This window comes from Pyxicephalus adspersus, chromosome 1 (assembly GCF_032062135.1).
Source record: "Pyxicephalus adspersus chromosome 1, UCB_Pads_2.0, whole genome shotgun sequence".
NCBI classification, from domain to species: Eukaryota; Metazoa; Chordata; class Amphibia; order Anura; family Pyxicephalidae; genus Pyxicephalus; species Pyxicephalus adspersus.
Window position 1 is genome coordinate 18946929 of NC_092858.1, and position 27137 is coordinate 18974065.

The 27137-nt window shown below is 37.3% G+C and overlaps 1 protein-coding gene across 1 annotated transcript in view; it reads right to left on the reverse strand.

Moving 5' to 3' along the window:
- Positions 1-27137, reverse strand: part of GUCY1A2 (guanylate cyclase 1 soluble subunit alpha 2) — a 126965-nt gene that overhangs the window by 7549 nt on the left and 92279 nt on the right. The window contains exons 6-7 of the mRNA XM_072403147.1: positions 16119-16262; positions 8850-9004 (exon numbers count right to left, since the gene is read on the reverse strand). Coding sequence (XP_072259248.1) covers positions 8850-9004; positions 16119-16262 — 299 coding nt within the window. The remainder of the gene's footprint in view (positions 1-8849; positions 9005-16118; positions 16263-27137) is intronic.

The window sequence follows — 27137 nt, forward strand, 5'->3', positions numbered from 1 at the left end:
GGTTGAGAAATCTAAAGGAACATTTGAAATTGCAGATATTTATACCCCTCTAAGTGTGTGTTGTGTTTTTGTTTCTACATAGTGATTCATATATGTATGGTGGCAGCCATATTTGCTCACTTTAATAAAAGGATCAGCCTTCTGCTAAGTGACAAGGTCTGACAGTATTAGTGCCTGGGATCTTATCATAGCTCCTGTTGATCACAAAGCCTAAATTTGAAATTTAAACTTTCAGAAGATTAAGTAATAAAATTATTTGAAACATAACCTCTGAGGATAAAAATGTAAACAAATAAAAAGAAATAAAGTTTTCCTAATCCTTCAAAATGGCCTGGATACATTTGTTCATGCCCTTACAAAAGAACATAAAAAGAAGAAAAGTAACTAGCTGTTTTTGGTAATTAGCATCACACATGTCTCCAATCTACAGATAATAGAAGTCCTTTTAGAAAAAGCCCCATGAGGAGCCCATTGTTTAAAAACCAAAAAACAGACTAGAATTTGTTAAAATTTAACAAACCACATTTGTTAACAAGCCACAATGATTACAACAGAATGTATTTTGATATAGATAAGAAAAAACTGGAGCTTTTTTTTAGGAAAGTCACATCAGCTCTATGTTCATAGGTGAAAAAAATGAAGCTTTTAAAGGAAATTGTACCTACTGTGAAACATGGAGGAGGATCAGTTATGTTCTGCTTAGTTAGGTTATAGTTGTGTTTAGGGCTGCCTTTTCACTGTGTCTGCACAGAATGTCTTAAGTCTCTGCAGCAATTATGATATCTCAAGACTATCAAGACATTCTGGAGTGAAACATACTGCCTAGTGTCAGAAAGCACTATCCCAGCCACAGGTCATGGATCTTCCAACACGGCAGTGACCCAAAACACAAACCCAGAAATGGCTAAGAACAAAACATGGAACTATTATAATATAGCCTTCTGTGAGCTTTGACTTAAACTGTATTAAAAGTCTATGGGTACTGACAAATGCAGTCTGGAGAAAGAATCCTTCATACCTGACAGAGGAGTCATTTTTCCTGGAAGAGTGGGCCAAAATACCTGTCAGATGCAGAAGTCTCAGATTATCTGAGAGGGAAGGGGGAAGGATGAACAGGAGGCACCCCGCTACATTCCTCCACCATTTTTGCTCAGTTATTTAGTGATCCAACCTTAGGAAAGCTGTACACACCATAGTAGTTCACCCAAGGAAACAATTATCTAGAGTGTTTAAATAACTTTAGTAATGTCAAATTAAAAGAGATTTTTTTCTGCACTTGTGGGGTCTTATTAATTTATTATTTATTTATTCTTCCCTTTTAGGGATAAGAATGATTCCAAGGTAAGGGAGAGCACCTGTAATGCGTCCACAAAACAGACGAGTAGGTCTATAACCCGTGCAAAGAAAATAGAAATAGTTTATGTATACCTGCAGCTGGAGCTTACAATGGAAACTAACCATAAAGTATTTGAAACTGAGAAACATTTTCTTGTCTATCTCCAATCAGCGTAATTCAATGATTACTATCATACATAGCTAGTGGGCAAAATGGCTTTTTTTTCCAGTGCAATAAAAAGAGCAATTAACACAGCAAAGAAAATATTAGAATCAAGCTTTTGGAGAAGTGCTGTAATTATCTGTAATATCAGCAATTGTGGAAACAAGGATAGTGAAAGCAAGGTCTTCTGAAAATATAATCATCTTTTCCTCTCTATATAGCTCTCTTTGTAAGCACTGTATTGCTTCAAACCTACCAATCGTAATAAAAACATCCTGGATATTCACCGTTGGAGGATGAATGTCTGAATCCTTCTGGTGTCTAGAAATCAATAACCTCAGTTCTTGGAACACCCATATAATCCTGTTCCATGTATGGATGAACTGTTTTATAAAGAGGAATAGAGGTTTGCATACATTTTTCATATGTTTGATAACATCTTTTTACACCAACCATGATACATTGGGCCTGATTTATTACAGCTCTCCAAGGCTGGAGAGGATACACTTTTATCAGTAAAGCTGGGTGATTTAGCAAACTTGGAATGGATTTCTTCAAATGTATTTGCTATTTGCTAGCAAATGTTTTGAATCCTAAACCAGATCCATTCCATGGTTTGCTGAACCACCCAGCTTCACTGATGAAAGTGTATCCTATCCAGGCTTGGAGAGCTGTAATAAATCAGGGCCATTAGGAGAAAGAATGGAACCCAAAGGACAGCAGCATCGAAAATTAAATATTGTCCAACATTTAGCCAAACCTGTCCTTTGCAAACCAAATACAAAATACTCCCCCCAAGAAATAGCACTAACTTCCCGGAACCAGCAGAACTCACCACAAAAGTTTGGGGGATTTGGCACAAATACACATTCAACCAGACTTCCAACAAGGCAGTTGACCGATCAGTTAATGACGAAGTGGCTCAAGAAAAAGCACATGAAGGTCCTGGAGTGGCCTAGCCAGTCTCCAGACTGGTTGATAGGGGATCAAATACTTATTTCACTCATTACAATGCACATCAAGCTTTGACTTTTGAGCACTGGGTTTTTGAGGGTTCTTTTGTTGTTATTCCGTCTCTCACAGCTACAATAAACCACCCTACAATTATAGACTGGTCATTTCTTTGTCAGAGGGCAAACGTACAAAATCAGCAGGAGATCAAATACTTCTTTCCCTCACTGTACATGAGGATTGAAATCAGCGCCCAGCGGTATCTGCATAGGATGTTTAAAGAGGCTGATAGTATATTAAATTTTTGTTTCTTTAGAGAGGTTGTTATATTTATCTGTCTCCCTGTTAGGTGTTTTTTTCAGGCCACCTCCAAGCTGGTGACACAGGATTACCTGCAAGGCAATAAGTGACTCCTGCTCTTTTTACCAGAGCACCCCGCAAGGGGTGATGTACCCCTTGCGGGTGATGTAAGGGGTGATGTACCCCAAGGGGTGATGTACCCCTCCCTGTACCCCTGTACATCGGGCCAGTAACCCTATTAAACACTGAACTACTTTGCTGCATTGAATTCACCAGGTTGAGGCCCCCAGGCTCTACCCACCAGAGGTTAGTGGGATTGGACGGCTTCAGTATACAGATAGCTGGCCAAGCTGGTGGTAGGCAGACTGGGAACATGGCGAGCAGGGACAACATTATTCAACAGGTTGCTGTCAGGACAGGTGGCAATCGGAAGCAGACTTCAAGTCAGGCCAAGGTAAGAATCCAGAAAATCAAATGCTATACAGAATATTAGGTTAACATGCTAAGCATGGGCACCACAGTGGCTCAATGTTAAGTGCTCTGGCCTTTGCAGCGCTAGGACCCAGGTTGCATCTCGGCCAGGACATTAACTGCATGGAGTTTGCAGTTTCCCCCCGTGTTTGCAAGGGGTTTCCTCCCGGTACTCTGATTTCCTTCCACATCACAAAAAAAACCATGCAGTTAGGTTAATTGGCTTCCCTCCAAAATTGACCTTAGGCTGTAATAAAGACATATGACTATAGTAGGGACATTAGATTGTGAACCCCTTTGAGGGACAGCTAGTGACATGACTATGGACTTTGTACAGAGCCGTGTAATAAGATGGCGCGAAAAAAATGCTGCATCCAGCAACTTTTGCCCTATCTGAAGAGACTGAAATATCCCCTATAAGTGCACACTTGTCATGTGTGTGCACACGTTTGTTGGTGCAATAGTGTGGGTCCCCTAACGCCCATATAACGCATAATGCTGTGAGTTAGCATAAGTCTTGTGCGGGGCACCTGCTCATTTACATTAGGGGTGCACAGCAGTCAAGGAGGAGGATGCAAGAACAGAATGGCAACAAGGTGAATTAACCTTCTAGATTTGCCTTTGGAAATGAATGTGATAGGGCTTTTCAAAATATACCTTTCTTATGATAAATTTCCTGTTACTTCTTGCTGGATCTACCAGACTGGACATAAAGGGAAATCTATCAAATAGGGCACAGATGGCAGAAAGTACCTGACTGGGGTGCTGAGCCTTCTCTATGCTGTCCCATACTGTTTCATCTGAGAATCTGATACACTAGTGACACTTGATGGCTTACTTTATGGCGTGATCGCCATTAAAAAAGTTTGGCTGTTTCACTTAGTGTTAGAATGATCCTACCTTTGGATAAGATAACAATAACAATCTATGTTTAATACCTATGGAGATCATATTGATAGATAAGAAGTAAAAATGGTGTCAGGCATCGTCTGTAATTTTCTATGGTAACACTTCCTGGAATGATGACAGCATGATGCAGTTTAGAAAAACCTAAAGGTAGGTAGACCTGTCTAAGAAGGAGCTGGAATTGTCCAGTTGGTGGTTTTATCTGAGAATGCTATAAACCTGGAATATCTGTGGTTTAAATAAAATGTCAGTGTCCTGGGGCTATCATTTTAAAACCTAATTATAATATTTCCAAATTGGAACAGAAAAAAAACATACAGTTGACAATTGAAAATCCAGCCAACGATAATCCGGTCCTTCAGTTTTCCAGCATGAATTTCGGATCGCATTTTCAATACAGGGACTGTAGTACACTGTTTGGCCACTTATGTTTATGTGGCGCTGTTCTGCAGAAACAGCTGTTAGGTCTTGCTTGCTACACAAAATACATGTTGAGACGTCCCTGCTGCCTGCTTCCTTGAACTGTGCCAGATGATTGTATTGCATTTGCCCTTTTACTCTTCCATAAAATAACTTGTAAAAAAAGCAAGTGCCTCTCAAGATCCAGAATTTGGCAGTTTATAGACAAACAATGTGGACTGTTATATATTTTCTCATTAAATGATTTAGGAACAGTGGAGTGTTTTAGAAAAGCATCAAGCGTTCTAGTCTACTGCTTACACTTGATAAGAATTGATTGTTTTAGTAGAGCTCTCCACTTAATCTCTTCAATCAAGTCCTGTAGAGCTGAAAGATGATGGAGAGACAAGTTCATTGGAAACGTCTCGAACTGGAGAACACGTTCGAAACAGTAGGAATGTGGATAACTGTCCTAAAATTTTTATGAAGTAAAATTCTTCAACTGAATTCCAGCTGAGCTGAACATTTATATCACTAACAGACATTACTTTCAATTAGGATGAATGCTTTGCTTTGGTGGCTTCTCAGTTTGAACATTCATTGTTCATCTATTAAAAAGTTCTTCTCATGAGACATTACAACATAGATCATTTTGATCACGTATCAGGTAAAGCTTTGAGCCTTTAAAGTGGAGCCCTTAATCAGAAAACTCTGGTCCAAGTCTGATTAAAAAAAGCCAGATTGGGATTTAGATAGAAAGCAGTACATTTATTAAAATAATTGATCACTCTTTGTTACTTTTCATTGCATTGGGGATGTGTCCAATATACCGGTAACAACTTGACAGCATCCAAAATTTGTGTCTGTGTAAACCATGCCTGGTAATTGACATAACTACTAGGAAGCTACTATTCTATCACTGCCTTTTTTTACTGGTTTAGATTTGCTCAACCATGACATGGTAATCAGAAAAAGCTGTCGTATGTTTCTAAATTTATATTGTTTATTATATTGTTTGAAAATTTTACTGACAAATTGCTTTGTGAACTTCTTCTTACACTCTACTAATGTACTTGTGAGTTTTTACCAGGGATGAGTAATACATTTTCTGAGAAATTCATTTCTGGGGGAAAGTGCTTTTCTACAGAAAGTCTATTGGCCATATGGCTAATTACACTTAAAAATGTACATCAATTACACAACGCTTTACCATTGGCCAAGACTCAAACCTGGGGCCTAACGCTGCAAAGGCTGACTTCTAAGCCACCATGCTGCCCATACTAAAATTGTTATGTCCACAGCTCACAGTACATTAGTGTGGTGATCTGTGGGAAGAATTCCTCCTGCATTGCTAGCCAGAAGGAAAAATTCAAACCTTACAGATAGATAGATTATTGGTGTCAGTAGTATGTGACATAAGAGGCATAATTTGCCAATTTCACAAAGAACCCCCAGCAAACTCTGGAGGAACCTGGTTGAGAAACACTGATGTAGGTTGATGCATGTCAAGATAATTTTAATACAAGCACCATCCCATGAGTTACATGGTAATGGAAATCCTAAGATCTTACACTCTACAGAAAGTGTTGGCTGCTTGCTCTCAGTCCCTGACACCATGATTCCTCAAGAAAAGTGGTTCCCATTTGTGTGATCTGACACAACGAGTACATGTAGGATGCAGGGTTGCAAAAAGCATTTAGCTTGCAGTTGACCACAGACACCATGGTGGTTATTTGTTCTGCCATGTGTTTAATATTGTAATATAATTGTTAGATGCAGATACAATATTAATAATATTAAATTAGTTTAAAAAATAGAAAACAATAAAAAGGACTTTTATTGTTGTGCAAGATTTGAGATTCTAAAAACAAAATAGTGAATACAAAAAAAGAAAAATATATATAGAAGCTAAACTTGCCCTGGACATTTAGGTATCAATATAATTGACTTTGCAAATACAGTATATGTGTATATAATATCTGTATTTAACTGTTTAGAGTTTCTCTCTACCATGATATCCTTTGCTTTCATCATCTTCTTGCTCCTCACGTCTGCCCTCCAAAAGGTCAAGAATTAAATCTTCAATTTTTCTTGAGTCACTTTTAATCATTCTCAGTTTTTACAGTGATGAGCTATATTTAGCTTTTCTCAGTTTAAACCCCCTGCTCAGGTTCCAAGTCCAGATAGATCCTCTAGAGTGGGTAATTCAATTATCCCATATCTCTAAACCTGAACCAACCTCAGGAGGAATGCTTGTTATCTCTCCGTGGATACACCTCTGCTCCTAAGCCAAAGCGGGAGATGGACCCCTTGTATTCCCACACTCTACTCTATACAATATATTTATCTCTAGTACCACTGTAATCCTGGTACTAATAACTTGCATCAGTGCTAAACTGGAGGTCAAATCCAGCACACTTAGATTTAAGCTAAATTATCATTTTTTATATAATATAAGCAATAACTCTTGTATATACCCATATGAACACACTGAAGGTATCAAACTATAAAGTTTCTACTAGTTAGCAGCAGAACATAGTGCTGTGAAATGCAAAGTCCGCTTCAACTCTCCAAACCCCCTCCCTCTTCACAAATTTCCTTCTATTAGTAGGTGCAAAATGTGTCTGTTAAAAGTTAGGCTTTGCACTTACCTAACCCCTGTTTTTCCACTTCCAGTGCCTAGTAAAAGATGATCTATAACTCAGTGAGATCCTGAGAAAACAAAGCACTGTGAATCTCACAAGAAGATATTCTTGTAAAGGACTAGTTTGTCTTTACAACAGATTTGCTCCGCCCCATTTTTCCAAGCAATTTAGAAGATAGAGAAGACGTAAGTATAAATATAACATTTTATTAACAGTAGGTGAATACAAAGGGGACCCAAGCAATTTGTACAGATCTTACATTTGGCTAATAATTTAAAATTAGACAGCTTGAAGGGGGTGGCAGAACATGCTTGCACATACAGCATACTTACCTACTATAGGTATACCATCTTCCATCTCTAGCAGGTCCACCACTGTCATTGATTGGTACCCTGCTCCAATCGTCTTTGACTTTTTTTGGAGATTATGAGTTGCATTGTCCCTGATGCCATTCTCTCTATTTTGAATGAGCCAGGAATGAGCAGGGGGTTTACACTCTACTGGGCATACACAAAACAATTTGGGAGCAACTTAGCTTATTACCTTAAGAAATAAGTTCTGAAATATCCCCCTGGTGAGAAACTGTCCCCACCACTCTCTCCGAAAAAACTCTATAGGGTGAACTTAAGTTAGGCTTACATTTTGTGTTCTTTTTCCTTGTATACTGAGAGGTAAGTTCTACTTTAGTTTAAGGGCGTGTAAAGCAGTGGGGTACTTATATTATTCCTTGCTCCTGCAGGCAACCTCTCCATTGGTTTTGGGGTAGACAACCGATCTTCCAAACACTGCTACTATTAGAAGGAACTAAACTTGTTGGTGGTTGGTGAGCTTCTGCCATACTGTGCATACTATCTGACTATGGCACATACTTACCTGTGCGCAGCCACTGTGCAGCAATGACAAGTCCAGGAGCTTTCATCACTCCATTGGAAGAAGGCGCCATCTTCACCACCGGCTCCACGGCAGACTTTTAAGGAGACATCGATCCTGTTCAGCCACTGGATGGCCACAACTCATGTAACTCATATTGCATGCGATTACGTAGAGCTAGATGATCTTCCTATTACTGTCCTGTTGACTTTTTAAAAAACTGTGAGGGGGGGATATTGGTGGAGGCAAGACATCCTCCATCAAATCCTCCAGCAAGGAGAACTGAGAGCAGCACAGTAGAGATATTGCAAAGCCTTTCTTAATATCTCCCGAGAATAGCAGTCAAAAGTGCAGATATGTCTTAGTTCCCACACTGCAGGAATACAGCTAAGAGAGTTGTAGACACAGGAGTGCCTAGGCACCCCATACACTGAGATGTGCACTGCTATTTTCCCTGAGGAATTCAGACAAAAGGTGCAATTTTTCAAGCTACTACTACAATAAATATTTCCAATGATTCCCAATAACATAGCAATTCATCACTTGTTTAGGTCAAGGTACAGCTTTCTAAAAGTAATTAAAATTACTGAGCCGTTTATCCCCCCTCCCTGCATCCTTCGTTTTAGCTTTTGTATTGCTTCAATATTAAATTTAAAAAAATAAAATAAACTATAAAACTAAACTAAATAAAATTTAGTTTTCTTTAAGTAATCAAATGAATTAGTCGATAAAGGATATCACGTTAATTGTTTTATAGAGATTATAGGTACCATGGTATTTGGACACACATTCTGCATATTAATACTTACTGGTATGTTGTTGGACTGACATTAATACGTCGAGGGTGACTCCCTGATTCAAACTTGCTGGCCAATGTGACGTTGTTTCCGAAAAGACAATAGCGTGGCATTCTCACTCCGACAACACCAGCGAGGACAGAGCCAGAATGAATTCCTACTCTCATCTGCCAAAAAAGAAAAGATAACAAAATTGTTAATTAAAAAGTTTGTATTTTTGTTTTAAACATGACAAAAGCTTTTACTAAAAAGGTCTCACAAGCAAACATTACATGAGCACAGCTTTTTGCCTTTTACCACTTTTTTCCCCATTAGAACAGTTGCCCAACTTCCTATACCAGTGAAATACCAGGGAATAAAAGGATATCCCTAGGGTCATATTTCAGCATAGTGCTGTTAATGCCCTCTTTACCAATGCTGTAAATTCCCCCCTCCCCAATGTCATGTAAAAATTTTTGTAATAAAATAATGCCAGGCAGTGATATCAGGGACAAGATGTGGTCAGCTTTTAATGCAACGCATAAAGAACTATAAAGAGCTCTCTGACTCCTCTCAACATTCCCTGCAGACCTTTTCTCTCTTTTAGTTTGTTGCTGAAATTACACACAAATGCCCAAGGATGGGCAGAAGAAGTGAAGAAAATAAGTTTAGCAATTTTTGTAATTTTGAGGCTTGATGTTGGACACGTTACACTATTTGCATGTGCCAGATAAGCATTATGCACATGTTGGGTGAAAATCAAAGCACTATGGCAGATTGATGAATGATCTATCATTAATGAGCGCTGTTCGCTCCCATGCAGGAAAGTACAGTAAGTTGCAGGTTGCTAGTACTCCCCTCCATTTTCTCCATTGAACAGAACAGCACTGCGTTTACAGGGCTTATTCATTCATTTCTCAACATGGAAACAGGGCTTTACACTGCTATCTGAGGGAGCAATTCACATCCATCAAAAAGGCTTCAAATTCTAATGCATAAAGGAAAATACAGCAACCAAATCCCACTTACAGACCCTCCTCAAACTTTTGGGGAATATAGCATTGGGGTGACATTCAAAATGCAAGGAACTGCAATCCACCACTGTCCATGCTTGCAGTAAAATTTACATGTTACTATAGTTCAAATATGTGATCCTAACTCTCTGTGAATTAATTTTCAATTTAATTTTCAACAATTTACAGCAAATACATAAAGATATTAATTTGAATTTACATTTAGCTAATCATTACAACATTTGCATGAGAAATATACACTGCCCCAAAAAAAAAGTCCCCAAACCTGTGGAGGCAGTGTTATGATCTAGGGATCCTGTAGGGGGTGTCTTATAATTTTGGTATCCTGTGGGGGTAGTGTTATGATCTGGGGATCCAGGTGGAAGCAATGTTTTGATTTGGAGATCCTCTGGGGGTATCGTTTTGATCTGGGTATCCTGTAGGGGCAATGTTAAGATCTGGGGATCCTGTAGGGGCAGTTTTATGATCTGGAGATGCTTCAGTTGGTCAGCGCTAGGTTCAGTGCTCAACGCGTTTCACTGTATCAATAGACAACTTTTTCAAGAAGGAAGTATGGAGACAACCAGAATTTTTATAACAAAAAAGATCCTGATCTTGTGAGAAAGATATTTGAATGGTACCTAAATAACCAGGTTTTTCCATCAATGGAATTTTTCTTTCTTGATGGCATGAACATGGATGACAATGTCAGGATTCATTGGGCTCAAATTGTGAAAGATTGCTTCAGGGAACACAAGACATCATTGTCACATTTTTATTGATCACTACAGACCCCAGAACTTAACCCTATGGAGAATCTTTGGGATGCTGGAGAAGACTTTACACAGTGGTCCAACTCTCCCATCATTAATACAAGATCTTGATAAATAAAAATGTAATGCAACTCTGAATGGAAATATTTGTTGTGCTAGAGTGTGTGGCTTTTTTTGGCAGAATATATATATATATATATATATATATATATATATTATTTGGGGTTAGATCTCCTATAACAAGCCAGTTAACGTAGATAGGTTTCAATCATTATAGCCTGGCCAACACGATTTTAAATTTTGATTTACCAGATGAAAGCAATTTTACCATTACATAAGAATAAGTGCATGTACTCGCATTTAGCTACCTGACAGGAGTGGGACATTGAAGTGTAAGATAGTTGCTTAGTAACACTGTTTTCAAGGTGACATTTAAAACTTTTTTTTCTGATTTCATACAAAACATCTGCCATTTGTTAGACAAGACGCATTTTTCTGCAGAATGCGATGAGGCCAATAATGAGCGGGCTTTTGCATAAAGGGAGAAAGAGTTACGCAATATTCTTTCTGTTAAGGATACAATGACAGTCCCTTCAGCAGACGTTCATGCCAACAATCTCATTTATAGAAAATGTCAGTGGCGCATTGCCGAGAACAAGAGAAGAATTAAAAGATGAAAATTTAGCTAACCATAAAAAAAAATCTCTAAAGAAATAGCAATATCTATACTGTGTTTGCAATATGTTGTACAAATAGGAATTATATTCCACTGACAAAGTTTTTAGTTAAAACTCTCATGTTGAGCAAAAGGCCAACTCTTAGCAAACAGCAAATTATGCAGAGCTACAAAAACAGTAAAAAAATAAACTGAAATGATTTGTAATGGTGTTGGCAAGTTTTGTAATTTACAGAGATAGGTATTCTGTCTCACTTACCTGCTCAATGGAAACGTAAATAAAAGTGTGACAGCCATGATTTATTTTCCAAAGAAAAGTGACAAGAACCCATATATCTCAAACAGGATAAGGTAGAGTCATCTGTGACTGAGCAATCATAACAATCTTACAACACTTGGGAAGGTGGTTGGGAGTAATGATCCCGGCTTCACTAGTTTAGGACTGGGGATGCAATGTCTGCTGGTAAATGAAGCAGTGTGAAGGTCACTACATGAACTACAAGGAAGGCCTGACCATTATGACCACCCTGCACAGATTTAAACCAGGCATCACACAGTGTTACATTAACGTTTTTTTAAAGTATCCAGATTTTACACACATTTTGGTAAAATCAAAAATATTTTTTTCTCACTCCTACAAGGGGCACCACTATCAGCATTGTTATCGCTAATTTACAAGCCTGTAGAATGTCAATGCGTACCGGGCCACTCCTAGACCCAGTCATTATTTTTGGACTGACAGCACCACTTTAACCTTCCCACTGTTAGCTGCAGTGTTTGGAAAGTGAACCGTGTCAGACAGAAACAAAGGGAGATTTGGCTCAGACAAAGAAGGCAAAGGAAGTTTTTTTGTTTAATTTATGAGGCTTCTGCAGCACAAAGTGGATTTTTGTATTTTTTAGTCTCTTATGCAGAAGCCCTATTTTATATTTTATGTTCCAGTGCAGACACCTACGTTAACCTAACAGTCACATTTTCCTAACAGCGAATGCACTTAATATTATGGATTGAAACAATGTTTAATATCCCCTAATTGAGTGCCATCGTTTGCCAGGGAATTATGTAAACCAATGGCCAATCTGTCTACCGTATGGATCACTGCAGGCTGATGTTTAATAATCTCTTTGAATTATTTATTTAACTATGAGAAACATTTCTATTATTAATTTAGAGAAGTAAAATCAGTGAAGTGTAATTCAGCCAAATAATAGTACTGCACAGTAATGTACATCAGATGCATATTTCATGGGAAAGCAAAGATGTAAAGTTATGTAAGTCAATCTGACTTTCAAAAAAAAACTGTATATTTAATTGTGACCATACAGCTGCTGAACTGAAAATGAAATAAATTTGTTAACCCTTAAGAATAAAACCATTTAGACCAAAACATGGTATGTATGTCATGTACAGTCATCTTCTGCAAGTAACATTTCTCTACATTGGAAGCGTTCAGATATGAGTGTAACCTCTAAGGTAAAAGACCCCATACCTTAAAGCCCAAATATACTTTAAATTTAGCTAGGATGCATTCCAGGCAAAACAAACCAAAAGGTGTGCAAAGTTTTACAGACCATATTTTTAAGCAATGATCAGAGTTCCGAGGATACCTTTTGCTTTGTCTGCTGCTATTCCTGTTTCCTCATCCAATTGAGAGAATTGTCTGGGAATTACCCACAGAAATCAGGGGATGTTTTTGCAAGTATGTCTTAATAATCCCTTAAGAAGCCGACTAAGTTAGGTGAAATGCGTAGGTTCTTTTAATTGGTTAACTGCCCTGGTTTAAGTGCCAAAAGCGACAACCTCGAGCCACACTCGGGGTGGACTTGCCAGGGAGTTTCTAAGTCCTACCTGGTTCCCACGTTCCAGCGGCGTCCTCCAGCGCTGGCTGTAGCGTCCTCCAGCGATGCTTGGCATATGCTTCCCCTGCTTGCAAGCCTTAGGCTGGAGGGTGGGACTGTTATGCTGGCAGGCGGAACCAGGCAGGAAGTTAAAAAAAATTAGTATTTTTAAATGTACTGCTTTTAGATTTAAAAATACCAAATATTCAAATCGCCAGAGAGGTTAGTGCAATATGTTGAATTTGCACAAATTTTAATGTATAATTTTATCCTTTATTTGATCAGTTTTGGATGCCTTTGCCTTTAAAGTCCCCATATTTTTTTGTTGCTGTGTGGTTATGTAATCTAAGGGATGTACCATAATTGTTATAAAACTGTATGAGATAAAATTTACTAATTTACTCTACTCAGATTGTTGTTGCTTTCTGCAGAAACTGAACTGAAACTCTGAACTGTAAGACTTTTGTTTTGAATGTATTGGGATGGTGTAAACTCACACCTCAGTTGGACTTTAACCTCCCTAGTGGTAACCCTGAGTGTGACTCGGGGTGGAAAAAAGTTGCTAAAAGCGGTAACCCCAAGTCACGCTCGGGGTAGCTAAACCTATGGGGAGTAATAGTAAATACAGCCTTACCTGATCCGCCGGCGCCCCGCGCCGTCCATCGCCGCGATCTCTGTCCTCTTCCTTCTTCCTCAGGCCGATCTTCCTTCCTGCACCCGATGAGTCACTGGGGAGTTCCCGGTGACGTTGGTGCGTGTGTATGTTGTCAGCAAGGCAGGTTGGGAAATTCAAAAACCATTTGTATTGCATTCAATACAAAATACCTGTATTGAATACAATACATTGGATTTATATGTGTAAAATCAGTACATTGTTTATAATATGTATTTTTTTTTTAATTTAAAAAGATTTAGATTTTTTACTTTATTCAATTTATTATTTTTACATGATTTTGTGTTTCAAACTTTCTTATATTTATACTATTAAATTATACTTAAAAATAAATTTTCATGAAAAACAATGTACGGCTTTTAGACATATAAAACCGGAAAGAAATGAACCGCTAGGGAGGTTAAAGTCTGATTTGCAGTCGCAAATTTTTTTTTTTTTTTTTTACGCAGTCTGCTTGGTGGACATATTACAGTATCAAAAACAGGAAAAATGGACCACATAATGGCCTTTGCAGCGCTGGGTCTCGGGTTCAAATCTCTGCCTGCATGGAGTTTGCAGGTTCTCCCCTTGTTTTCATGGGTTTCCTCCGGGTACTCAGGTTACCTCCCACATCCCAAAAACATGCATTTAGGTTAATTGGCTTCCCTCAAATATTGACCTTAGACTGTGTTAAAGACATATGACTATGGTAGGGACATTAGATTGTGAGCCCCTTTGAGGGACAGCTAGTGACATGACTTTGTAAAGTGCTGCGTAATTTGTCAGCACTATATAAATATTAATTAATATTAATAGAAAACCACAAGGCCCACCTAAGATAGGTATATGGTGTGTATAAATAAGTGAGAGGAGAATATTAGCAGTCAGACCAAAGGATAGGAATATGGTTCCTGGCTCTTATGTGTGAATACTGGAGACAAACAGCTCCTTCAACAGTCTTCCTCCAGCAGACCGGATTTCAGAATTTGTGACTAATTTTCTAGTTCTTAACCATCTTGCCCTGCTAATATATACTAAATATACTAGGTAAATGTATTACTGTGCTGGGTGGACGCAGTGGGAGTTGGGGGCTGAGATAGAGAATAAGGAAAGGATACATAGAAGGTGGCAATTGGACTACATTGGGTAATGAAGCTGTTGCCAGTGGAGAAAAAGTAGATGGAAAGTAACACATGGTAAAAAGATAAACAGTATAAAGGCAACCCTGTCTGGATAACTCCATTCTATAGATTACCTGAAGAATGTATTTAAATATTATAAGTTATATTTATTGTTGAGACAAACCTATGCAAGGATATCTGAAGCTGCACAAGACAGTATTGTGTGTGTGTTGTACATATTGGGTGATGGGGAGCTTGTTGCAACACAAAGGAGGGCAATTATTTCCCATTGAGTTTTTGCTGTAAATGAATATTTGGTCTAAATATATTGGGAAAGTAGAAAAGGGTCACTAATAGTGCCTTCAATATAGCAAGACCCTAACAACTTTTTTTATTCAGTACAGTTTCCTTTTGATTAATATTTTATTTCACACAAGACCGAGCTGGAATATGCTGTGTAAAAGCTCCCATGGCATTGTAACTCCCTGCTCCGCCTTTCGGCACAATGTTCCCATTCTGCCTTGGGGTAAATGACAGGAATGTTTGCCATTATAGAGCCCTGAGACTATCACCTTTTAAAGGGATGGCTTACATGACTGGGGTACTTCTCTTTTTAGCCATTAGAAACCTTAGTCCTCACCAGGGATTAGATGACCTTTATCACATAACATACTTTATCTCTCCAGTGAAGGCCCCTCACATTGGGCCTAATTTATTAAAGTTTTCCAAGACTGGAGAGGGTACATGTTCATCTGTGAACCTGGGTGATCCAGCAAACCTGGAAGGGATCTGGTCCAGTTCTATCTTGTTAAAAATTGGCTGAAATTTACCTCTTTGTCTGAAACTTTGTTGGGATCTGAGGTCAAAAATGTTATTTTAAAGCTTATTACAGCCTAATGAGAAGATGTAAATAGTTGAATGTGTTGAATTGACAAATGTTGCTGGTTATATAGTATCAGTATATTATTGATTCTAATAATTGCCTCCTCACTTTGTTTTCCTTCTTCCCCAATCCTTCTGTTTATTGTTCCATGTCTCCTTCACATGAATGTATTGTTGGTTGTTTGTCCTAATATTCCTGCTGATATTAATATCTTGTGACAATTTACAGACCCAGTTACTTAATATTTATACATATTTTTTTTATTCTCCATGCACTGTGTTCCTTACAGTAAAAGTTGAAGAAACAGAGCGAAATGTGATATATAGTGATTACATAGCAAACTTACCTTAATGGGTCTTCCATCGGGAGTAAGAACTTCTTCTGAGAGTTCCATCATCTTTAAAGCCATTAATGCAATTGGCTTGGCATGGCTTTTGCTCTTCCGGTGAAGTCCAGCTGCCACACAGTATGCATCACCAATGGTTTCCACCTGTTTTATTAAAAAAACATATAAGCAAGATCCATAAAGACAGGAATGACACAATCAATAAATCCTTTTCAGCAGCTTTATTTGTCTGTAACTAACCAGCTATACCATCAAGCTTTCCCCATGCTATCAACTGCTTTGTGGTCCAAAAGCTGCAATACAAATTACTATCAACCCAACCTCCCATCTCCAAAATACTATTATGGTCCGTGTTCATGGGCATTAGGCCATTGGCATCAGTTTGGGGTCACCCTTTAATCCTACAGTGAAATATTAACACTCCAAGCCAAAATATTCACTGTTCTTAAAAAAACTTAAAACTGTAGGAAGGTAAACTACTTTAGCAACTTTTGTGCTCTTGAAAATTAATCATTTTAAACTAATAAAAAGTAATCCATTTTAAAGACAGATGGTTGCAGGAACAGAAATATTTGTAAACAAAAAGTAGGCACAATATATCAGCAGGTGTAGAAACAAAAGCGATATAAAGAAATGCAGACTACGTGATTCTTTTCTAAATTAGTATTAGAGGTGTTGTGGGGCATACCTGCCAACATATACAGTTATATATATGGATATTTATTAAGCCACCCTTTAAAGTGGACCCATCACCAAAATGTATACTTTATATGAAAGGTTAGATAACCCTTTCATATAAAGAAAAAAATTGCTTTCTTTTTTTTTTTCTTATAAAACTTTGTTTTTTTAAATGGTGAAACCCTCCTGCTTTCATCTTAACTGCCACGACGGTAGACTGAATAGGAGTGCAGAGCCCCCTGGGATACATACGTCACATATCCCAGGAGGCTTCAGGCTGCTCCTTTTGCACATGCCTGATCTGGAGCATGTACAGAGGGGGCTTTTCACCACCAACCCACGCATGGGCACTCTTCTTTTTTTTACAAGTTGCAGCAGGCAAGGTCACCCAATCACACCATGCAGAGTGAGTTCAGGTGACGTAGTCAAAATAAGGAAGAAGATGACCGGGACGAAGGAGGATCCCAGGATGGCCCAGGACCTAATTGCGGCCAGGTATGGGGGGATTGGGGGCTCTGCAGAAGTAAAGGTACGTAGTATTTTTTTTATTTTTTGGTACAATTTTAAGAAGAAAATTACAAATTGTTTTTTTCTAATTATTTATCAAATTTAAATGTACATATTTTGTATTTCTGCTAAAAGTCTAACTTCACATTAAAAAAATAAATAAAGTGAGGGTCAGCAGGAATAAAAAGTAATAATGATTACTCTTTAAATCTTCTTAAGTCCCAGAGCATTTTTTCATTTTGACAGTGTCTCATTTTGCCACACTAAAGTAAATTTAAAGGGCAAGTGAATTCAAGGGGTTTGTTCACTTAGCAAAATGACTTATTTTCTTGCTCTTCTGACTTCAACCATCTTTTTTTATTTATTTATTTTTAAATTTCTCTACTTATTTTTAGTCCAGTCATTTTTCACCACATTCCCTTGGTGAGTGAACAGCCTACATTTTTTTTTTGTAAAACAGCCCCTAAATATGAGAAATAGCCAGTATTGAAAATTACAGAATATACTAGATAATATTTTTCATAAGAAAAACTTTAAAGCACATACTGTATGTCTGAGCAATTTAACCAATAAGGTCTATGTGTTTTTACATTTTTATTTATCAAGGAGAATTTACAGAGTTTGGTTCATATCCTAACCAAAATTACGATCAATACAGTTTCAGCATCCACAGCAGGATATTGCAGTCAATGACTAAGTGTTGTAGCCTGAAATATGTCTTGTTATGTTGTTCTAAATAAAGAATTACCCAGGCTGTAGAAGTGGTGGTGGGTGGCTTTTTGCTATTTATGTTTCTAACTGTGCTATAGTAGTTGACATAAAATGGTTACCTAGGAGGGTAGTAGCTAATCATTGTTCTTGGTTCCTCACTAAATACGGCTGTGTTCATTTTGAAAGGGTCATATTTAAAGAGAGCCAGTCTGATTTGAGAGTTTGCAAGAATCTGAAAACCATTATTAAATTTCATGTTTCTAGTTTTAACATGTTAATGTTCCAAAAGTAATTGTCAATATTTTATTCCAATAGCTTACAATAAATTTCCAGTAATCATGCCATGAAACTCCTTATTCAGGTACTTCCTGAAAAAGAATACTCCCAATTGTGCTGCTACATTGTCAACCCTTCACATAGGCTTCAGGATGGAGACAAGTGTCTGCTGCAACCCACATTAAGCATAATCACTATAAGGAAACCCACCCAGGAAATAGCAAACAACCATCATAGCAGAGCAGGTTGACAGGAAAAGGTTGAGGTTGCAGGGGATCAGCAGCACCGAGAGGCAACAAAAGGTGGACAGGGCTGACTCCACTGTGTCAACCCACAACAGGGTAAGGGAGTCTATAGAGTGCATTTCTGGCAAATCAACAGATTTTGTTCAATTAGTCCTTTTAATCTTTTAATAGGTTTAAAAGGAAAACATTTATTATGATATGGACTCAGCCTGTATATATTTGTTTTCTTCATTTTTTGAGGGTAAAGTATTTTGTACTTTTAAATTGGTTATGGTGAAGCACGTATTCTTAAATGATCATTTATGCATTACTGTTGATGGCCATTAGATGGTGCTGTGTCCTCACCTAAAATATTTAACAATCTTTAATAACAAACCCATGGAAAAAGTTTATTACACGCTTTACATGAGGGCACAGCACCATCTGCTGTGTGATTAGAGTATAAACAGAGATTCTTCTTTACTGTAATTTTCTGATAAAAAAAAAATATTGGTGTTACTTGAGTATACATGGTAAATAACCAAAGCAGTCTGTGTTTGATGCAATTTTATTTATAGCACCTGCAGTGTTGATCCTGCCCGAGAGGAGGTGATACCTGTATGTTAATTATGAAGAAAATGGATGTGATTATTTAACTTTGTTACAATTGCCATTGTTCAGCCAAAGCATTTTCAGAATTTGGGCTTCGCTTTTTTCACAAGGTCCTAAAAATTTTGTTCATATTTATAATATAGTCAGTTTAACTTTCTCTGACACCAACTGTTTGTTTTATTGTATTTTTAAATCGTGAATGACTAGATCTTTTTAATTAATGTACAACTCATTCAATAGAGTCCTACCATTGTCAATTCTGAGTCAAACCTCTGCAAATAGGTATTTTCCATAGAATCCCCCTTTCTATAAGCCACAGGGGCTAATACCAGTGAGTCAGTGGTGGATATTAGCACACAATTGTTGCTTGAATAATCAGCTTTTTCAACAATACACCCAAAGCTTATTAATATAAGTGTTTTCCCTATATGTAATCCTTTTACATCCCTGATACTTTTTAAAGAGCATTACTTTTTGCTGGTAAAAACATATTTGAGAAAGCATGGGGAAATATTATGTACCACAAATCCATATTTGGGAACTCTACAGCTTTTAATTGGGATTACAGACTTTTCAGATGCTTTGCCAGCCCTCTAGATTAGTTCCAGTGGTAATGATAGTTGACATCATTTTTAATTTTTTTATTTTTGCCCAAAGTTCCAATTCAATGTTCAATAATATAGCAAGCATTGTTTTAAATTGTCCCTCAGCATTTTTTAGTTTTACTAAATATTTAAAAGGGAGAAAAATTCAAATCACATGGGTTCAGTCTGTTTATCTTTTTCCCCTTTTTTACAGGTTTAATTACTTTTGAGTTATGATAGATCTCCTAAATAAACTTTGTGCAATATTGTTAGTCACAAGTAGATGGCGATGAATCCTCATGTAAAGTGTGTAACAAACTACAATAATGTCTCATATAATGGGCACAATGCCATCTAGTGGTGTGACCCAAGTATAAATTGAGATTCTTATTTTAATTAAATTTTCAGATATAAAGTAATTGATAATTACACAATGCTTTTAAAGTCCCCCTTTAAAAAATATTTGTGCTACATTTAGTTTATTAAACAATAAGTTTAAAATAAACAAAATGAAACACTGGAGGGATAGCACAAGGAAAGGTAAAATTAATAAACAAAACAAATCTAACTTCTAAACAATATTTTCCTTTATTGGCTTCAGTAAACATCAAAACAACAGCCACTGTCTGTACAAACAATAAACGCCAAAGGACAGCATGTAGCCCTCCGGGTCACAGGTTGGAGACCTAACCTCCCATGGTATCTTTCTGCACAATAAACCAGACAATTCTTCCAATATCAAATGATTAGGAGAAGTAAAAAGAAACATTATGTTACACTGTGTGCATTTAAACATAATCTGTTCGACAATTAAGATTCTACGGATAATGAAACACAAACCAGTAGTCCATAAAATTAACTGCACATCAGGAAATGTATTCTAAGGATTTACATTTAAAATAAAAAAAAAGTTTTTACCTATAAATAAATTGTTTTATAGGATTGTTAATGTGAACTTTTTCCATACAAGTTCAGTTTACTGCATCCCTCCCCAGATAAACTTACCTTTCTTACACATTATTCCTCTAGAGAAATAACCAGTATATTAGGGTATGAGACCTTACACTCATGTGACTGTTCTGATATTTGGTGATTGGCTTTTCAGACACCCAGAGCTGTCATATGAGGACAGGAGAGAGTCCTCAGCCCTGTGCAAACTATAAGTCAAGACTTTGGAGCTTATACAGGGCTTCTTTTCTTCTACTGCAGGGAGGAAGGAAGGTAAGTATATGCAGCTTAATAGGGCCGTGGTTAGTTAAAACCTAAACTATTTTAGCTTCTAATAATGTAAGTAAGGTTTACAACTAGGTTAACAATTGGCTTTTTGGGTACTGTCCCTTACCTGGAGACAACAGGAGATAATAAAAAAATCTCCAGAAAGTAATGGAAAAAAAACCCATAAAGGATATGTTGTTGACACCATTTTGAATATAACATTGGGTAGATAGATAAGTAGTCAGACAGGCAGATAAGCCAGTATTAGCTAATTCAATTGTTTTGGAAGACCAAAAAAGACTAATGGAAAGCTAGATAGATAAATCTGAAATAGGTCCTAACCCTTTGGTGAGCTATCCAAAACCAATGCAAAAGAGATTTTGCTTAGGTATAATTCTTCAAAAGGTGTATATCTGCTAAGAACCAATAACATAGCTGTGTCTACCCTCAAACCATTCACTGGCCTAATTAATAATTATGAGAAATCTGTAGCCCCATCCATAAGTCAAAAGCACCAGGCCTATGTAGGAACTTCATGTGAGGAGATGTGACCCTGGGTCTTGGCTGGGGTTTTATAATGCATTGGGGTGGGTTATGTAGGTGGGTATCTCCTTTAAGATATTTATGACACCTAACCAGTGAAAAATGATGTTGTGAATAATAGTTTTTATTACTCTTCATGCGATAGTTGTGTAATGTGTCACAGATTCATCTAAAGCAATAAAAACATGCAAGAATGGCTTTGACAAATCCTTTCTGTTCCCATGGCGAAATGCATTAAAATAGATTAAGAGATCATTATGAGTCAATTTTCATATTTCCTCCTATATCTTGTGCTTTATTATTATGAGTTGTGTGCATGAGAAGGATCATTCTTTTGATTTCTTATAGAAGAGGGTATAAACCAAAGACAGTATTCACTGGCAATTATAGACTGGTGAATTACTTAGTTTCCCTCAACTTCGCAAGTAGAAATAATCATTCAATGGCAAATATCAGTCTGGCCAAAACTGATATTTCAGTGTTATATAGATCCTGGCAAGTATTCATCAGCATTCTTTAGATTCTAAAAAGCATTTTCATAGATATTCTGATAAGGAGATATAATTGTGTTGGTTTACAAAAGAAGTTGATACTTGCTCGATAAACTCTGTGAATATTCACTTTTACTATTGGATCATGTGAAAAGCAAATTCCTTTTTAATTTATACATCGGCACTGATGATTGGGTATTTAGTTTGGATTTCCATTAATTAGCATTGTTTCTGAAGTTGTATATATTATTATTGACTATCTAGTGATGTATTTTCATAGATGTGATTTATAGTCTGATTTCTGTATAATAAACAGACTGTAAATCTTCATATGCTACTCTATTTTTGTATTAAATTTACCCGACTTTGAGATCCCCACCTTAATACTTCCAGTATTGTATCAGAAAAATTTTTCAGAGGATGCGATTTTACATGCATGGATAACTGAAATGAAAAGTTGAATATTTGAAATGAATAGCTTAAGTTCCCACATGCTGACCTACCTTATAATTTCCTAAAAGGAGTGAAGAGCTCTCACCTTGACTGTGTACCTACAGTGAATTAGTCCATAAAGAATGCTATAGAGGGGGGTAAGTGGTAAATCAGTTCATATTGAGATCCAGTTATCAGCACCAAAGAATCTTGGTTATGCACTTAACATGGGCTTTTGCACTAATACAATGGTTGCCAGCCCCCCTCAGAAGAAGAACCCTGCTGGGAGGGGCGAACCAGCTAAAGCCACAGACCATGTCCCCCATATGGATCGCAGGCTCAGGGCAGTGGGCCGATTTTATCTCTGAACAGTGGGCAGGTTCTGGCATCATGACGTCACTCTGGGGGAAGTTTCTTACCCTTTACGTGACACATGGCTCCCTGGTCCGGAGTCTGTTCACTTAGTGGTCCGTAGGTCCAAAAAAGTGACGGAGTATCTGGTTGGTGACCACTGCTCTAATATATTACATTTTCAGGAAGTTTTAGGTTTCTTATTGTTGTTATGTTAAAGTGTTGTTGTTATGTTAAAGTAATAAAGTTAGGTAAGGGTTGGCATTAAAGATAACTTTTGTTTTGCACATAATGGACAAAGAGGCATTCTTACTAAAATGGTGACCTCTGCCCCCCCCATATTAAGTCCATTTAGCTCCATTTCCATCCATTCATGCAAAGAATCACAGCACCCAAAGAAAGAATCCATAGGCATAACCATCATACTAGAGAGAACAGTGGCGGAACAGAAGGCCCCTGTGCGGAAGTGATTGAAAGCCCACACCCACTGTATTGACTCTAAAGGGGTTGCCGTTGGCCAACGAGGGTCCAGGTCCCCCATTCCCCTGAGACATTCTGTGAGAGTATTCTGAAGCCACTCCTTCTTGCCAAACATCGGGATAGTGGCACATTTCTCTCTTGGACACTTTTAGGAATGAATACTACACTTAATCTTAACCAAAAGCTCATAATAGAACCATGCATTCTCCATATGAGCTTCTTGGTCTGTTCTGTCTGTAGTTGCCACCAGTCCAGAAAGTTGCTCCTTAAAACAAATAGTAAGTGGTAAATTGTGAACCAGAGGGATACAGATAAAGACAAAACACCCCCACCACAAAATCACAATTCATGAAGCCTTGTCCTTTAATTGCAATAAAGCCATTCAGCTTCACCGCATTTACTATCCTGCCAGTGTGGCAGTCGGTATTGTTTGTTACAAGTTTTACTAGGAAAGTGCATGCCAGGAATTAATTAATAAACCATCATGAATTGTAATAATTAATCTTACATGACATATTGCTCTTTTCAGAACACAAATAACAATGGTTCCTCTCTCATTGATAGCTTTGCATACTAAACAACTGTACAACTTTTGGAACCCTTTTTTTTCTTTATTTTAAGTATTCACTACTGGGATTTACTGAATCTGTTCATCTGGCTGAGTCCTCTCTTTAAAGACCTCTGTTCCTCCGTCAGAAAGCTTGGAGATTTCCCTGAGCGCCTAATTAAGAAGCAATAGCTCTCACCAGACCTCGGGGCATTTTATACAACTTAATGATTCGAAATGTTGGCAAGCTCTAGAGTATTCTGGGGAAAAATCTGATCAGTTGCTCTTTTTCATAGCTGTTTTTATTTATTTCTGGCAAATATAAAAGCTGCAAAAAAATGATATATTCACAGGGATTTTAATGACATGGATATGTAAACAGATCACTTCCAAAATATTTATCCACAATAATCAATTGTAGGTCATTCCAACAAGATCTGTAATAGGTCTTGGAGATATGAACCATCAAAATCAAAGATCTCCTGCCAGAATTATTAGATTACAACTGCATGATGATTTGAAACTTTGGAAAGAGTAGATTTTCCCATGTTGAATGTCAGATTCACGGCTATATTATTTATTATAAGAAGAATGCTGCAATGAAGTTATATTCTGTCATTGCCTTCTAGAGAGTTTGGAGTTCTACAAATGCTAAATATGAGATACAAAAACCCAACCTCTGTATGGAGATAAAAGCTTACGCAGCTTCAAAACATGCTTGTAATTGCTGACCTGGCACTTTAAAAATACTTGTTACCTTGCTGTCATCCCATAAATTTCAACGACAATCTTTCCATAAGATTTTGCTAGAATTTTGTATATTTTAGGCAATCTTCAAAAGGATTCCAGGTGTAGATATTAAAAGTCCTAATGGCACTGCCATCTTAAAAGGGACATCAACAGCCCCAATAAATTCAGAGCTGTAATTCAAGTTATGCAGGGAGGTGGGAAAAGGAAGAACCGATCCAGCCTAGTTAGTAATTAGACCCTTCCAGAAGACGAGAGGGCTATGATGTGAAGGGGGCTGTGCTAGGAAAGCTATCAAGTTCAAAGGCTTATTGCCAATAAATAAAAAATAATGGACTGAAAAATACTGTTTATAATTATTTTTTTATTTTTTTACACTCTTTCTGTGCTATCACATGTATTTGTATTTGGTGAGAAGGCTGTTTTAAATGAAACCCCTAGACCAGTCTTTCTCAACTTTTTTACATAGGGCAGCCCTTGAAATATCTTTCTTGACTTTAGGGAACCCCTGCTTTAATTACTATATCCACAGCTCACAGTACATTAGTGGGGTGATCAGTGGGAAGAATGTCATCATTACAGATAGCAAAAAAGATTATTGGTGTCACTTAAACTGACCTGAGAGGCTTTAATTGCTAATTGCTTAAGGAACCCCTAACAACCTCTATCTATATATTTAATATGATATAAGATATATATAATTATGTAAATTGTTCTAACCTTAATTAATGTGTACATTCTATAAGTTGGGGGATGCTTTGCAAATTGGCGAGCCCCTCTTCCAAATAGGCAAACTGATCACCATTACAATAGACTAATATAAAAAAAAAAATTGATTTGTTGGCCATAAATGTCTTCTAAGCTTCATATAACTTTGTAATTAATAAGTCAGATTTGCACATTCTTTACCCCCCTTTGATGCGTTTTAATTTTTGTACTTGTTAATCACTATTGACTTCCCAGCAACTCAATTTTTTAGGAGTTTAGATACAAAATTAATTTTCAAACCAAGCGACTTCTTGTTGGTTTTGTTATCGACTTGTTATTATTATTATTATTATTATTATTATTATTAATAATAAATAAGATTTATATAGCGCCAACATATTACGCAGCACTGTACATGAAATAGGGGTTGCAAATGACAGACTAATACAGACAGTGATACAGGAGGACCCTGCCCCGAGGAGCTTACAATCTAGTAGGTGGGGGAATTTACCTACAATAGGATGGGAGATATGTAGTGGTGGGAAGTAGTGACAGATAGATAGAGTCAGCAGATGGATCAGCATAGAATTTGAGAGTGGATATTATGCTCTCAGTAGGAAGCAAAAAAATGTTACAATATATGTTAAAGAGGATCTAAACTGTGGAAGATGTGCTCAAAATAGGCAAACAGATAGCAAATGACTAATCACCAGTATTGCCCATAGGCTCTCTCCAACTGGTCCTTTTCCCATTACTGGCTTACCATATCTTGTTCATGTTGAGGTGTCCACATTGGTAGAAGTCAGACATTGCTTCCTCATGTCCTACACCCCTCTCAAAATTATCAACAAGTAGCAGAAAGCACTTCTCCACAGTATAAATTAGGAAGAACCAAGGATATTCTTGGAATGTAGATCCTCAGGTACAGTTTGCTTTCTAGCAAGCAGAAGAGTCAGCTGCTCACCCGTGACATCACTAAATCGTCCATCAAATTTTGTGGGACTGGCAATAAGGGGCACAATGCCTTTTATCAGCCTTTTTTAACCATGGTATCCATTAAACCCTAAGGTTCTTCCAGATGTTTGTAATTATCTCTTGAGCAATGAACAATCTCTCTCAAGCTCCAAGATAAGTAACCACTGACACATTATGCTACAGGAGGCCTAATATTTTAACTGGGCACCAATGTAATGAGCATTTCCCCCCAGAGATCACCAATATAAAGAGCATTTGAGTCCCTGACCACCATGGGGACCTTCTCCAATAGCCACTAAGCTAAAAGGTTAACAATAGTTCTCCAATTAAAAGATTGTGAGCAAATAGGCTTTTTATTGCAGAAGATACAGGCAATGTTCCTTTCTGCAATATATATATTCCTTTATAAACATTTTGGAGACAAGAGATCATTGATGTCTACATGTCCAGACAAAATTTAGCTAAGGGTGGATTCAAAAACTTGCCAGCTGCTTGCCTGTCTGTACCGCAGCACTGGTCCTGCATGTTTGAAATAAAGCGCTACTGAACCATTGCTGTTGTGATCACATCTAGTGTAGAAGATACTTTAGAATAAAGTTTATTTATTAAATCTGCGAAACCATGAATGTCTACTGGCTCACTTTTCTGTGAATTTTGTAGATTTCAATATTAAGGGCTGAAATTGCACACATGGTCCCATCTGATTCAGTGAAAAAGACATCCCAAGTGCTGGGCTTTCTCTCAGAAAATTCAAAGTGTAATGTTTATTTGTAAAACAAAATTTAACATTAAACATAATAAAAATATATTTTCCAAACTTGTAAACATAAATATAAATAATATAAAATAAAACTAATGTAAGTATAAAAGAATAACTACAGGTAGTCCCTAGGTTAAGGACATCTAACATACGGATGACTACATAGATACAAACGGGG